Source organism: Rhinoderma darwinii, chromosome 2 (assembly GCF_050947455.1).
Source record: "Rhinoderma darwinii isolate aRhiDar2 chromosome 2, aRhiDar2.hap1, whole genome shotgun sequence".
In the NCBI taxonomy this organism is placed as follows: domain Eukaryota; kingdom Metazoa; phylum Chordata; class Amphibia; order Anura; family Rhinodermatidae; genus Rhinoderma; species Rhinoderma darwinii.
In genome coordinates, this window is record NC_134688.1 from 24,959,814 (window position 1) to 24,974,274 (window position 14,461).

Consider the following 14,461-nt stretch of genomic DNA (forward strand, 5'->3'; position numbering starts at 1 on the left):
CTTTTTTTCTCAGCATCAGGCCCGGTTCTTCTATATCCATTCACTGTTTATTTTTTATGTCGTACATTGTCCGTTTTTACCCCACAGTAGTAAAGGTACAAAAAAGTGTGATCTTTAGGTGCCCCCACCTCCACACGACCGCAATCCCCCTTCATTGAAAGGTCATGGGGAGCGGCTTTGACTCCTAAATCTTGCTAGTGAGGGTCTCAATGTGCAGAAACCCGACTACACGGTCGGGAGATATGGAAGCTCAGTACCACACACATCTCTATAGAGGCCGCATAACGGACCAGTCATACACTTCCGCCCCTTCCAAAGACAAGTGACTCTGCAGCACTGGCGCCTCATTAACCCCATTCACTAGTATTTCTGTTACACATGGTTCTTTTGCTGCATTATCTCTCATATTATGGCGTTATTCCTCAGCCGCCATTCCCACCCTCCCTTCCCGCCTGCAGCTCTGAGAAGACTGCCGGTCACATGGTAGACTGGGAGGGTCAGATGGTAGACTGGCGGTCACATGGTACGCTGGCAGTCACGTGGTAGACTGGGAGGGTCAGATGGTAGACTGGCGGTCACATGGTGCGCTGCCAGTCACGTGGTAGACTGGGAGGGTCAGATGGTAGACTCAGATGGTAGACTGGCGGTCACGTGGTAGACTGGCGGTCACGTGGCACGGCAAACGTCAAGATGCGCCGGTCACATGACTTTGAAGTCATCAGCGTACGCCCTAGGTTTTATCAGATCGGAGATCTCCACTGATCGCTATGTCTGGGGGACCGCCGGTACAGATCAGCATCGAGTCCTCCGCAGAGAAGCAGGTGCAAGAAGTGGGATTGGACGGCTCGGAGACTTATGTGCAGCCGCTGTCTATGTCCCAGAACCTGGCCCGTTTGGCGCAGCGGATAGACTTCGGGCAGGATTCTGATGAAGACGGGAATGGAATGGGAGTCCTACCCCGGGAAACCGACTGGGGGGATCAGGAAGAGGAGGAAGGTGTGTGACCGCAGATCGGCCGATCTGATTGATAACGAGCAGATGATTATTTACATTTATCATGCATGTCGTAAAGAGGTTTTCTGGTGGAAGATGTTTGATTGGATATTCCAGAAATGTCTGATTGGTGGGCATCTGAATCCCCTTAAAGCCATTGGTGGGATCTCATGTTATTGCTCATGATCACATTAGGGGGGATTTTCACAGTAAATATCTATCCATGTCTTTTTGATATTATTAATGTCTTAGGCTAGGCCTGCACGGCGACTTTGTCCGCGACATAGATCGCGTGGCCAAAGATCACTGCCCCCGCGTGGATTTCTTGCGACTGTCTGGTCACGATCACGGCATCCTGTAGATCGCAGCGTGGCCACATTCACTTTTATTACATGTGATGTTCGCAGGGACACACAGTGATCTTTGGCCGTGCGACCAGTGTTGCAGCCGAAGATGCCATCTAGCCCTAGACTTATTGCAGGGACCCCCTACCAATGAGCAGAACCAAAGTGCCCCTCCTTTACGGCTGTGCCTGGTATAGCTGAGCTGAACCTCCAGAATACATCACGGACCCTTGGTTCTGCTGATCGGTAGTCCCGAGGGTTGACCCCCCCCCCCCCCCCCACTCATCACACTTGAAGATTTAGCCTAGGTATAGACCATTAGTGATTAGGGGGTCCGATGACTTGGGACCTCCCAGTGCAGTTTGGAGATTTCCATCGCTCACTTTACAGCACCGATGAATTGAATGGATCTATAGCGGTCAGTGATTCTGAGATGTCAGATCAACTCCTCTACATCATGGGGTGTGACTGGTCATATAAGTCACTACCATAATGAAGTGGCCACGTTGGTCTTTTATGTTCTATGAGCTGGAAGTTTGCTACAATGTATCAGTATAGAGTCCAGGCTGATCAGCTGACAGAGCATTGTCTAGGCTGGATACAATTGTATCCACTTTTCCGCTGAGATCAGGACTACGTACAAGGTAGCAGCCTTTGGCTCTGTTCACATCTGTTTTGGCGTCTTCTTCGCAGATTCCGACAAAAATCCCAGTCAAAGTAGGCACCGCTGGTGTCTGTCCTGCGACGGATCAGTCACTGGCATCATTTTGTTTCTGCTCTTATCCCGGAACAGAACAATGGAAATGAAGAACGCAGATGTGAACAGAACCTAAACAAGTGTCTCCATTCACTGACCGCAAACTCATATTTTGAAAATGATGAGGAATTAAAGCAGACAGGGAATATATTAAAACTGGCATTTCTGAAACTAATTTACGTAGGCGGAAAGTGCGACAAATATATTAAGAAGTGCACGGCTGTTGATATATTTGGCGCATCTTTGGCTGTCCGTGGGACAGACTTGCAAATCTACGCCTTCTATAAGCCGGTGTAGATTTATGCCGTAACTTCAGTTTCTGGTGTAAATTATGATAAAATTGTTGTTCCGGCGGAGGCTCCTTCCCTTATATTGCTGCTTTGGGGGAAAAAGTGCTTTTTTATTTTATTTATTTTTTAACGCCAGAAATCTTGCTTAAACCATTTAACCCCTTCCCGTCGTAAACAACTTTCAGATTTTAATTTTCGTTTTGTCCTCCCCACCTTCCAAAAGCCATAACGTCTTTATTTTTCCGTCGATATAGTCCTATGAGGCTTGATTTTTGCGGGACGAGTTTTAGTTTTTCGTAGCACGATTTATTTTTCCATATAATGTACTAGGAAACGGGAAAAAAATTGTGGGGTAGAAAATAAAAAAAAACAGGGATTCCGCCGTGGTTTTTTGCACGCCGTTTTTACGAAATTCACTGTGCAAATAAAACAACCTGTTAACTTTATTCTGCCGGTCAATACGATTACGGCGATACCAAATATGTATAGTTTTTTCTATATTTTACTACTTTTACAAGTAAAAACCGAAGAATTAATTTTGTGTCGCCAAATTCCGAGAGCCATAACTTTTTTTTCTTTTTCCGTCGATTAAGGGGTATGAGGGCTTATTTTTTGCGGGATAAGCTGTAGTTTTTAATAATACCATTTTGGTCTACATGCGATGGTTTGATCACTTTTTATTTCATTTTTTGTGGGAGATGAGGTGACCAATTGCACAATTGCGTTGTGGGGAGCGCGATGAGCTGTTAAAGGGGGCCGCACCCCTCTTTCTACCTATTTAAATGCTGCGGTCGCTATTGACTGCAGCATTTAACGAGTTAAACGATGGCGCTCGTTACTCTGAAGTGTCGGCTGTAGCAAACAGCCGACACCCGCATCGTATGGAGCGGGGTCACTCCGTGAGCCCGCTCCATACTTCCCCCTACCCGGCTATGAAGTACCTGTATGTCATATGTCGGGAAGCGGTTGATATAGCCCCCCCCCCCCCCCCCCCCAAAGTATGTTAGGAAGTTGTAGAACTTCTCATTCATACAGTGATTAAAGGGGTTTTCTCAGGAGATTAAAAAACTCGCCTGTTAAGTCCCCCGCTGATCCAGCGCCAATGCGGTCCCTGCCGTTTCTCTTGGCTGCAGCAGCGACGTTCCATCCATCCACGTGACCAGTGCAGCCTATCGTGTACGCCAATTTTTGTGGCGGTTTTTGAATTCGGTTCAACAGCAGTTTTCTTTAAACGCTGGCAATTTAAAATCTGATATTGAATTGCAAGACAAAAAGGCCATTTGAACTTACCCTAAACCTTACTGGCATAAAACTGGAAAACCTCCTCTTTCCCCTACAGGTCTGGTCAAATTCCAACCATCACTCTGGCCATGGGACTCTGTGAGGAACCATTTACGAGGCTCCCTGACGGAGATGTGTGTATTGCACGATGTACTGACTGTAGTGAAAGACAAGAGGTACATGCACCTGGATCCGGTCTCCCAGGAGCCCCTTACTCCAAAGCAGGTATAGAGCAGGATCCCTGCCCCGGCCTTCAGCTTGTATGGTCATTCTCATTGTGGCTCTGTACTGGTTATCTGCAGTCTATAATACTTCAATGGCGCAGTCCTTCTAAACAGCAGCTTTTTCTTTCAATTTTTAACCTTTTTTTTTTTTCAGGAATATGTTCCAGATGCCAAAGCTACCATAGAAAGATGTGTGTAAACCTGTTTTATACTATAGACCGTAAAAATATATTGAGACTGGTTATGCGCTGAAAATCTGCAACGAATGTACTGTACAATGCTAGTGAATAGGGTTTTATAAGACGCCGTTCACACTTTGTGGGAAAAAAACTGCAGATTTTAGGGCGAGCTGTGGATTTGCTGCATATTTCACTCTTGGCAATGCGTTGCTGTGAGAAAAGTCAATTTAAATGGGTTTTCCCACAACTAACATAATCTATACACAGGATAAATGTATGATCGCTGGGACCCCCACCGATCTCTAGAGCGGGGGTTCCTCCTCACTGCACGATCGCAGTGAGGAGAATTTTGAATGGAGCGGCGGTCTTACATGTGCCACCCCATTCAACGTCTATGGCGACAACTAAGTACAGTGCTCGGCTGTTTCCATCATTCCCATAGACCTTGAATGGAGCAGCACAAATGCGCGACCGCCGCTCCATTCAAGGGATCGGTGGTGCCCCCCGTGACCATCCTGTGGATAGGTGCTAAATGTGAATTGTGGGGAAAACCCCTTTTAAGGAACCTCAGTGTTGGGTTGCATGACGCTGACCAATCAGTGACCAATCAGCGTCATGCACTCCTCTTCATTTAGGCAGTGCATAGGGATCCTACTAGATCCTTATGTGCTGTCTTATACTGAAACATTAACAATACTGAAGTGTTTAGACAGTGAATAGACATTCCACGGGATGTCTATTCACAATCTCTGCACTTCGTTACTCTGTCTCTTGTAGTTACAGCAGAGGAAGCGTAATCTCGTAACCTGTCATCTACAGCGTAATCTCGCGAGATCACGCTTCCTCTGCTGTAACTACCATAGAAACAGTTACGAAGTGCAGAGATTGTGAATAGACATCCCGTGGAATGTCTATTCACTGTCTAAACACTTCATTATTGTTAATGTGTTAGTATAAGACAGCACATAAGGATCTATTAGAATCCCTATGCGCTGAGTAAATGAATGGAGAGGAGTGCATGACGCTGATTGGTCACTGATTGGTCAGCGTCATACACTCACCTGTACAACGGCCACTTGGTCTAAAGTAAAAATACGCCCACTTGGGCATTAAGCAACTCATTAGCATAAATCTAAAATCGCTAATAATGTGGTGAAAATAGATCGGTTTTTTTAAAATAAAAAGCACTGCTGTCACCTACATTATAGCGCTCATCTCCTTATGTAGGAGACAGGACACTTATAATGTGGTGACAGAGCCTCTTTAAGAGGTGCGCGCTTCTTAAAGGGGTTGGCCGGGCACGGGATGTTTTTTCCTACTGATGACCTATCCACAGGATAAGTCATAAGTATGAAAAAACGTCCCATTCCTGGACAACCCCGGCAACAAAGTTTCAATTATGCTGTCTAACAGAAAATCTGTCCATGTTACCCATAGCAACCAATCAAAGCTCCGGTTTCATTTTTTTAAACTGCTCTGGAAAATGAATGCTGCACTGTGATTGGTTGCTATGGGTAACCAGGCCTGTTTTACTGCTAGACCATTTTTATAAACTATGGTCCTTAGTTTCTTCATGGAGGATAACTTCATGGTTACGTGACTAGTTACTTGGTGAATTGGCTCCTACGTTGGGTTTGCTTGTTGTATATTATGCCCCCTTCAAATCACGTTTTTGCTCTACGTTTGTCGTATACGTAGTTATTACATTTCAGCTGTGACGGCATGCCCTAACAGCGACATCCGTCACCATAGACCATAACCATATCTGTTAAATGGACACGTCATGAGAGTTCATGATGTATCCGTTAAACTGACACCGTTGTAGTATATGGGTGACGTATGCCACTATTGGGCATCTGCTTAACGTATCCGTCATCCGTAGACTATAATGGCATCCGCTTAGCAGATCCGTTCGAGAAAGCTATTTAAAAGACCATGACGTCTACATTACATAGATGCCTGTGATATATTCCAGACAGCGGCATGTGTCAGCCATAGGCTCCCATGTTAAAAAAAAAATTATACAGTTCGGTATTATTTTTTTTACGGGACTCCCTACACTATTCCATACCTAAAAAAAAAAAATAATTTAACTCATATACCAGTCCAACAGAGGCCAGAAGGACACTTTTTTGGCCTGCATTGGGCTAATGGAGCCCTATGGACACGTTTAGCCTGTAGGCCGGGAGCCTACCTGACGTACACTCTATAACCATTGGTTGTAAACTGGATCGCAGTTAATTTACTGAATCTATGTATTTGTGTTTCAGAGTCAGCACAGTTTGCTCTTGGTTTCTAAGCGGAAATTCCTCCTTAGCGCTGCACAGATTCTTCTTAAAGGAGGCGAACGGCTGTCAAAGTCTGTAGCGGAGAACCAGGAGAACAAGAGGCAGCGCGACTTTAATTCTGAGCTGCTGAGGTTACGCCAGCATTGGAAGCTGAGGAAACTGGGAGATAAGATCCTGGGGGACCTGAGCTACAGGAGTGCAGGTAGTTCTTGTAGATCGGGGATCTAGAATATAAGACGCAGCTTTTAGCTTCTACAGTTTTAGCAGACGGCGCTCCGATCGTTTTGCACTAAAAGTGCTGTACGTTTATAACTTCATATCCGTCTTCTCAAAATTCGAGCTCCAGGCTTAGATTTAAAGGGCCAACGCTGCATCTAACATGTCAATCAAGATGCGCCAAATTTATCATACAGTCCGCACCACTGCGATACATTTGGCGCGTCTTCTGCCTCCCTGGCCTAGTGTAAGCTGTCTCAGGCTATGCTCACGTCACGTTTTGAGCCTACGATATGTCGGGAAAAATTCCCCATTAAATGTAGGCTGTGACATGCCGTAACAGTGGCAGCCATCACCATAGTGGTAAATGTACGTTAAACGTATACGTCATGAACTCTTAGGACCCTGTTCATAACGTATAAGTTAAACGGGTAGCATTATAGTTTATGGCCGACGGATGCCACTGTTAGGCATCCGTTTTAACGCATACGTCTCCCATAAACTATAGTGGTATCCGTCTATCGTATACCTCATGAAAGGCTATTGAAATGCCCATGAAGTATGCCATACGTCACACGTATATGCTTAACGTATACATCACCCGTAGGCTCCACGTTTAAAAAAACAAAAACATCTATACCGCGCAGTATATGTTTTTTTAAAGCGCTCTCGGGATGGAAAAGCGTAGTCTGCTACCAGCCTGACAGGTGAAAATGACCCTCTTTTGTCCTCTGTCGCGCTAATGGAACCCTATAAGCGCTTTTAACGTGTAAGGCCCCATGCACACGACCGTGCCCGCAATCCCGGCCCGCGATCGCGGGCACGGCCGGCCGATGACTGACAGCCGCATTTTCGGGCCGTGCTCCCATACAAAGTATGGGAGCATGGCCCGCAAAATGCGAAAGAACGGACATGTTCCATAATTCCCGGAACATTTCCACGGCACTGACACCCTTCCGTAGTGCTACGGAAAGGTGTCAGTGTTCAATGAAAGTGAACGGCTCCGTTTTTGCGGTCCGCAAAAACGGACGTTTTTTGCTGTCGTGTGCATGGGGCCTAAGTCGGGAGCTTTCCTGACGTAAACGTAGGCCAAATATGTGATCTGCACAGAGCTTAAGGCCTGCTTCACATGGTCGTGTTTGGTCCAAGAGATGCAGACTGTTGGTCGGCTGTGTTTCCTAGACCAAACACGGTTCACAGAGCAAGACTCCTAGCATCATAGTCATCCATGATGCTGTAAGTCCCTGCCTCCCCACGGGACAACAGTCCCATATTGTAAGGCTGGATTCACACGACCATGTTACGTCCGTAATGTAAGGAACGTATTTCGGCCGGAAGACCCGGACCGAACACAGTGCAGGGAGCCGGGCTCCTAGCATCATAGTTATGTACGATGCTAGGAGTCCCTGCCTCGCTGCAGGACAACTGTCCCGTACTGAAAACACGCCATTTGTCCCGTGCTGGTGGCTCAGTACATAGGAGCTGTTATGGCAGCCATATTGATTTTTACCCAGCTTTTCCAGAGATGGTTAAAAACGAGTATTCTAGTTCATTAGATTTGACATCCGTCTATGATTGGGGGGGGATCAGCGATTACCTGATCATCCCAAAAGCTAAGAGAACCACAGCCCCTTATATCCTATCAATCTTTGGAATTCTTTACATCTATTTCTAGGAAAGTTGGGTGACAACCAATATGTAGGGGCTGCAGCACTTTTTTTTAGTTCATGGACCGATCTGGAGTCTTCCAAGAAAGTGCAGCAGACAAGGTGGTTTTAGCAACTATTGGGGGGTCCCAGCAGTTGAATCTTCACTATAATATGTTTGTCATACATGCTCTGGATGTAGCATAAATGTTAGTGGTGGGAAAACCTTCTTTACGTTCCTGCTCTGACGTCTGACTTTTGTGTTTCCGCCATGGTATAGGCTCACTCTTTCCTCATCAAGGAACGTTTGAAGTCATAAAGAACACAGACCTAGATTTAGATAAGAAAATCCCTGAAGACTACTGCCCGCTAGATGTTCAGATACCCAGCGATCTGGAAGGCTCCGCTTATTTGAAGGTCTGTAATTCGTGGTTTTTTTAAATTCATTTTAAAGGGAACGTGTCCTCAGAAAATGACCCATTGTCTAAATCGGGTTTTTATGTTAAACATATTTAAGAATTTTTGGTGATTTTTATTTTTTTATTTTCTGTCATTATCTGTATTGAAAAATAATCCTAAAATCTTGCAGTATTCCCTCTGGCCAATGAGCCTCACAATAGACCGATCCTTCCTGTTCTGTAGAGATCACTTCTCATCAGTCATCTCGTTCTCATCACAGGCAGGATTATACTGACATGTAACCCCTCTATATAGATAACACAGGATCCACTTTTCACAATAGACTGACCCTTCCTGTTCTGCAGAGATCACTTCTCATCAGTCATCTCGTTCTCATCACAGGCAGGATTACACTGATATGTAACACCTATATAGTGAACACACAATCCACCATTCATAATAGACTGACCCTTCCTGTTCTGCAGAGATCACTTCTCATCAGTCATCTCGTTCTCATCACAGGCAGGATTACACTGACAAGTAACACTTATATAGAGAACACAGGATCCACCATTCACAAAAGGTGATTGATACAGCTCCCCCCTCCCACTCCCTGCACAGTGACCTATACACAGGTCACAGAGCATGCTCCCTACACTCTAACATAGAATGGGTCCGCTCCATACTATTGTTTCCTATGGTCCATGTGGACGCTGTAAAGCTTATCTCTAGATTTTGTTAACAGCATCTAAGGCATGATGGCTGCTCCCATAATCATGTACAGAAAATAGAATTAAAAAAAAAAAAAAACAGATTGGAAAAAAAGATTATGTTTTACTATCTGGTTTTAATTAGGAAAAATATAGGTGAAACATTCCCTTTTAAAACCTAGAATCGTTCGAACCCTGAAAGTGGCTGCGTTTCACCCCAATTTCCCATTGACCCAATGTCAGACTTATAGGAGTCCAGGAAACTGAGATATGGGGGGGGTGATCATCAACTGAATCCTCACATTGGTGAGCTGCTGGCTATGCGGCTCTGCAGAGTTAAGACCCATCCAGTAGGCCCCTGACCACCAATTTAGTGCTATTAGTGGTGGGTTTTTTATTTTTTTTTGTTTTTTTTAACACTTAATATATTGGTTAAAGCCCAACTAAACATTGCAGGCCTTATGGATGAAAACTGCGACAGACAATTGGAGTGTTGTCCATATGACCCATCTGATCACTGCCTTGAAATGAAAGCTGGATTCTGGTCTGTTTCATTGGGCAGCACCTTCCACATCTCATCGGAAATTTATGGCGCTTATTTTGGTGTTGAGCAGCTCTTGCACATTTTGGGACTCCGTAGGGAGTTTTGCAGCAAAGGACAACAACTACTTTACGGCCTTCTTGTTTAACCCTTTCTCTGACAAGGACATGACTTACATTCTAGCCACGGCAAGATCTTCGCTTTTAGGATTAACCTAACTACCAGGATTAACGCTCTAGGTACAATATTCGGAGCACAGCGTTTGAAGTTGTGGAAATTCCTGTGTCTGTGGAGGGGAGGGGAGAATCTGCATGAGAGCAGGAAGAAAAAGCACAGCCTGTTACTGTCCTCTCTCCTCCTGTACAGCCTCCGGTGACCCCAGGAACTTTTTTTTATTCATTTTATAACACCTCTTACCAATCAGAGCGGATTTGCGTTCACATTGCGTCACGTTTTCTTCGAACTACAGGGGTGAGACGATGAGCAGTTGCGTATCTATTAACCCCTTGCTCCTGATGAGGAAATCGGGATGCAAAATTGCTTGAAGGTGCCCATGAGTGTAAATTTCTGAATGAATTTTTGCAATATGGAAGATTCTATTAATTCTGTTGTTATGGTGGTCTGATATGATTGATTTATTTGCTAATTCAGGTTTTATTTGTCTGTCAAAAGTGAAAATTGTTGCAGCAGCGAAACTGTTAAAGGGGTCTTCCCATGAACGACATTTATGACCTCTCCACAGGATATGTCACAAATGTCCGATAGATGAGGGTCCCACCTCTAGGACCCGCACCTATCTCTAGAACGGGGCCCCCTAAACCTCGTTCATAGCTTTTGGTGCGAACGCTGTCTCCCGGCTGCTTCCTGACTTAATGGTTGGGGGTTACGAAAACCGCGTATCTTGCTGAGCTACATCGTTTTTGTTACTCCTATACTCGTGAATGGCAGTTACGGAGCAGCTTAGCATGCGAGCTACTCTGTTTCCGTAATTACCATTCAGTTCTAGGGGAGTTATGGAAACAGCGTAGCTCAGCGAATTACACTGTTTGCGTAACTCCCGACCATAAAGCCAGGAAGTGGCCTGGAGACAGCGTTCGCACCTAAAGCTAGAACGGAGTTTAGGGGGCCCCGTTCAAGAGATAGGTGCGGGTCCCAGACGTGGCACCCGCATCTATCTGACGTTTGACATATCATGTGGATATGTCATAATTGTCCTTCATGGGAAAACTCCTTTTTAAAGGGGTTTTTGAACTATACCAGGAAATGGAAGATATCGATTTATTATATTTTTTTTTTGGGGCTATGAAAAGTCATCTTAACCAGAGTACTACGTTTGTGTTGTCATAGGTTTCCATTCAGAAGCAGTCGTCGGATATTGGTGACCTCGGCACAGTGAATCTGTTCAAAAGGCCAGTGCCCAAAGCAAAGCCAGGTAGGTTTTCAAGTATTACGTGAGCTCTTCACTGGGGTCTCCAATATCCAAACCGGAATATTCTATAGAAGTCTATGGGTCACCCTCTTACTTGAAGGTGTTTAAGATAAAATTATGATCATTTATCGGTCTCTTGGAAAGCCATGTGACAACCAGTATGGCCGCCAATCGAGCACCTACACTCGGTCGCTCGGCCTTCTTAGACGCCTGAACATCTCATCTGCCTAGTTACATAGGGATAAAGGAACAGCGAATGCAGTGCCGCAATATTTGTTCTTGTCCACCTTTCCCAGAAACAGCCCTAACAAAAGGTGTCCGAATAAAATTTTTAACAATTGGATCAAAGATGACGACTCCAATTCCAAGCAACCCTTTTAAATAGATCACACGTATCGTCCTTAACTCAAGATGACGACGTACGTGTATGCCATGGGGGTGCAGCGGGGCTGCAAATGCTAGGCCAGAGACAATAACTAATTGTGTAAGGCTTCGTTTACATCACCTTAAATGGCCTTTGTTTAACGTGTACACCGGAAAAAGCTCCCAACATGTTAAACGTATGTTTTGACGAATTTCCATAACGGTGGCATCCATCACCGTAGACTATAATGGTATCCGTTTACCGTATACGTCACAAATAGCTATTAAAAAGCCCATGACGTCCATATGTTAAAACTAATGCCTGTGATTTATGCCATTCAGTGGCATGCGTCACCCAAAGACTGCCACGTTATAAAAATATTAACTTCTACTGTGCGGTATGTTTTTTTTTTTTTGTTTTTTTGTTTTTTGTTTTTTTACCATTGTATGGAATTGCGTAGTCTACTACGCTATTTCATACCTCAAGGGGAGAAAAAAAGTATACTGACGTTAAGGATGCTCTTTTTGCCCCTTTTGGGCTAATGGAGCCCCCTGGACACGTTTAGCATGTAAGTCGGAAGCTTTCCTGGCGTACTCGCTAGACGCAGGGCAGAAACGTGATGTGAAGGGGGCCGAACGCTGACAGGCAATAATGATTGAAATTTTATGTATTGAAAACCATTATGTTCACGATCAAACGCCAAGTTTCCGAGGGGGACAAAACAACTTCAGTAAAATTCACTTTAATAAAGTTTAATTAAAAATACATATTTGGTGTGGCCGCAACATAAGGACCCAAAGAATAAATGTAACTTTTTATTTTTATCGCACGGCGCATTGGGGATGGCAGATTTGCTGTGTTTTTTTTTTTGTTTTTTTTTCGATAAAAATGTGGCAAATTCTAATATATATATATATATATAATTATAATATATCAACTACATCGATGGAAAAGTAACGGTTCTCAGACATCGGCGAAACCATCTTTTTACTATTAAATGTTTTCTGTTGTGTATAAAAGTATTAAAACGTCAAGAAAAAAAATATTTTGTCTCACCGTATCCCCGCCCCCCGTCCTGTAGAATAGAAAAATTACGACTTTTGAAATGCGACAATAAAAACACAATTGCTTGCCATTTAGTCATCTCTAAAGGGATTGGCGACTTTATAGCCCTACAAGGCCATATACTGTGTAGTTGTGGCACGTAAAACTGTAATTTGTCCTTCTATTTTACCGCAGTTGTTCAGTTAAAGGCCCCCTGATGCCCATGTATGGGTTAGGTAAACAATGGAGAGCGGCGGTCTCTGCGTCCAGAAGATGCGAGATTGCAGCGGTGTACATGCTTTACCCAGCATCATCTCCTGAATGTTCCAACTCACTGACTGCAAGCAGAGATCTTGAAATTGGTGAGGAATTGAAAAGCAAAGTATATTAGAAAGATGCAGAACTTTTAACCCCTTAACGCTCAGTGACGTACTATTCCATCATGGAAACCATCCCATTCGCACTCCATGCCGGAATAGTACGTCACGGGAGTAACGGCCATTTCGGACATCTTCCCGACACATATAGGAGCTGTGACCACTGCTGTCTTGTACAGCGGTTGCCGCAGCTCCTACAGCGGGGACCGATCGCTGTGTCCCCGCTGATTAATCTTTAAAAGCCGCATTCAATAGCGATCGTGGCTTCTTAGGGGTTAAACCACCATCGACAGCCCGCGATGGTTGCTATGGCAACCGACACCTAACAATTACGTCCGGCTATGCCATAGACGGAAGCCTAGTGGGTCCTGACAAAGTCAGAACCCATTATGCTTGCTGTCAGTGAGTAGCTGAAGTTCTAATACACTGCACTACGCATGTAGTGCAGTGTATTAGAATAGCGATCAGGGCCTCCTGCCCTCAAGTCCCCTAGTGGGACAAAGTAAAAAAGGGAAAAAAAAGTAAAAAAAAGATGTGTAAAAATAAGAAAATAAAAGTATTAAAAGTAAAAATCCCCCTTTTTCCCTTATCAGTCCTTTATTATTAATAAAAATATATAAACAAACAAATAAACTATACATAATTGGTATCGCCGCGTCCGTAACGGCCTGAACTACAAAATTATTCCGTTATTTATCCCGCACGGTGAACGCCGTAAAAGAAAATGATAATAAACCGAACCACAATCACAATTGTACCTAAAAATGGTGCTGATCAAAACTACAGTTCGTTACGCAAAAAATAAGTCCTCGCACGGCTTTATTGATGGAAAAATAAAATAAAAACGTTCTGGCTCTTAGAATAAGGCAACACAAAAAGAAAATGATTTTTTACAAAAAGTATTTTATTGTGTAAACGCCATAAGACATAAAAAAAAAACTATAAACATCTGGTATCGCCGTAATCGTATCGCCCCGCAGAATAAAGTGAATGTGTCATTTATAGCGCACGGTGAACGCTGTAAAAAAATAGAATAAAAAAACAATAGTAGAATTGCTGTTTTTTAGTCACCACGCCACCTAAAAATAGAATAAAAACTGATCAAAAAGCCGCATGCACCCCAAGAAAACCACAATGGATTCCTCAAGGGGTTTAGTTTCCAAAATGGGGTCACTTTTGGGGGGTTTCCAATGTTTTGGCACCACAAGACCTCTTCAAACCGGACATGGTGCCTAATAAAAAAGAGGGCTCAAAATCCACTAGGTGCTCCTTTGCTTCGGAGGCCGGCGCTTCAGTCCATTACTGCACTAGGACCACATGTGGGATAATAAGTATTGAGTTGCGTTTCTCTGATAAAACCTTCTGTTTTACAAAAATAA

The 14,461-nt window shown here is 44.1% G+C and overlaps 1 protein-coding gene across 2 annotated transcripts in view; it reads left to right on the top strand.

The window, feature by feature from the left end:
- Positions 1–628: 628 nt before the first annotated feature.
- MED17 (mediator complex subunit 17) overlaps positions 629–14,461 on the top strand; it is a 30,972-nt gene continuing 17,139 nt past the window's right edge. The window contains exons 1-5 of one of the 2 annotated variants that reach the window (XM_075851479.1): positions 629–996; positions 3,724–3,890; positions 6,339–6,558; positions 8,499–8,635; positions 11,216–11,300. In XM_075851479.1, the coding sequence (XP_075707594.1) occupies positions 768–996; positions 3,724–3,890; positions 6,339–6,558; positions 8,499–8,635; positions 11,216–11,300 (838 nt within the window). In that variant the 5' untranslated portion in view covers positions 629–767. The remainder of the gene's footprint in view (positions 997–3,723; positions 3,891–6,338; positions 6,559–8,498; positions 8,636–11,215; positions 11,301–14,461) is intronic. The other variant, XM_075851478.1, reaches the window with a different exon arrangement.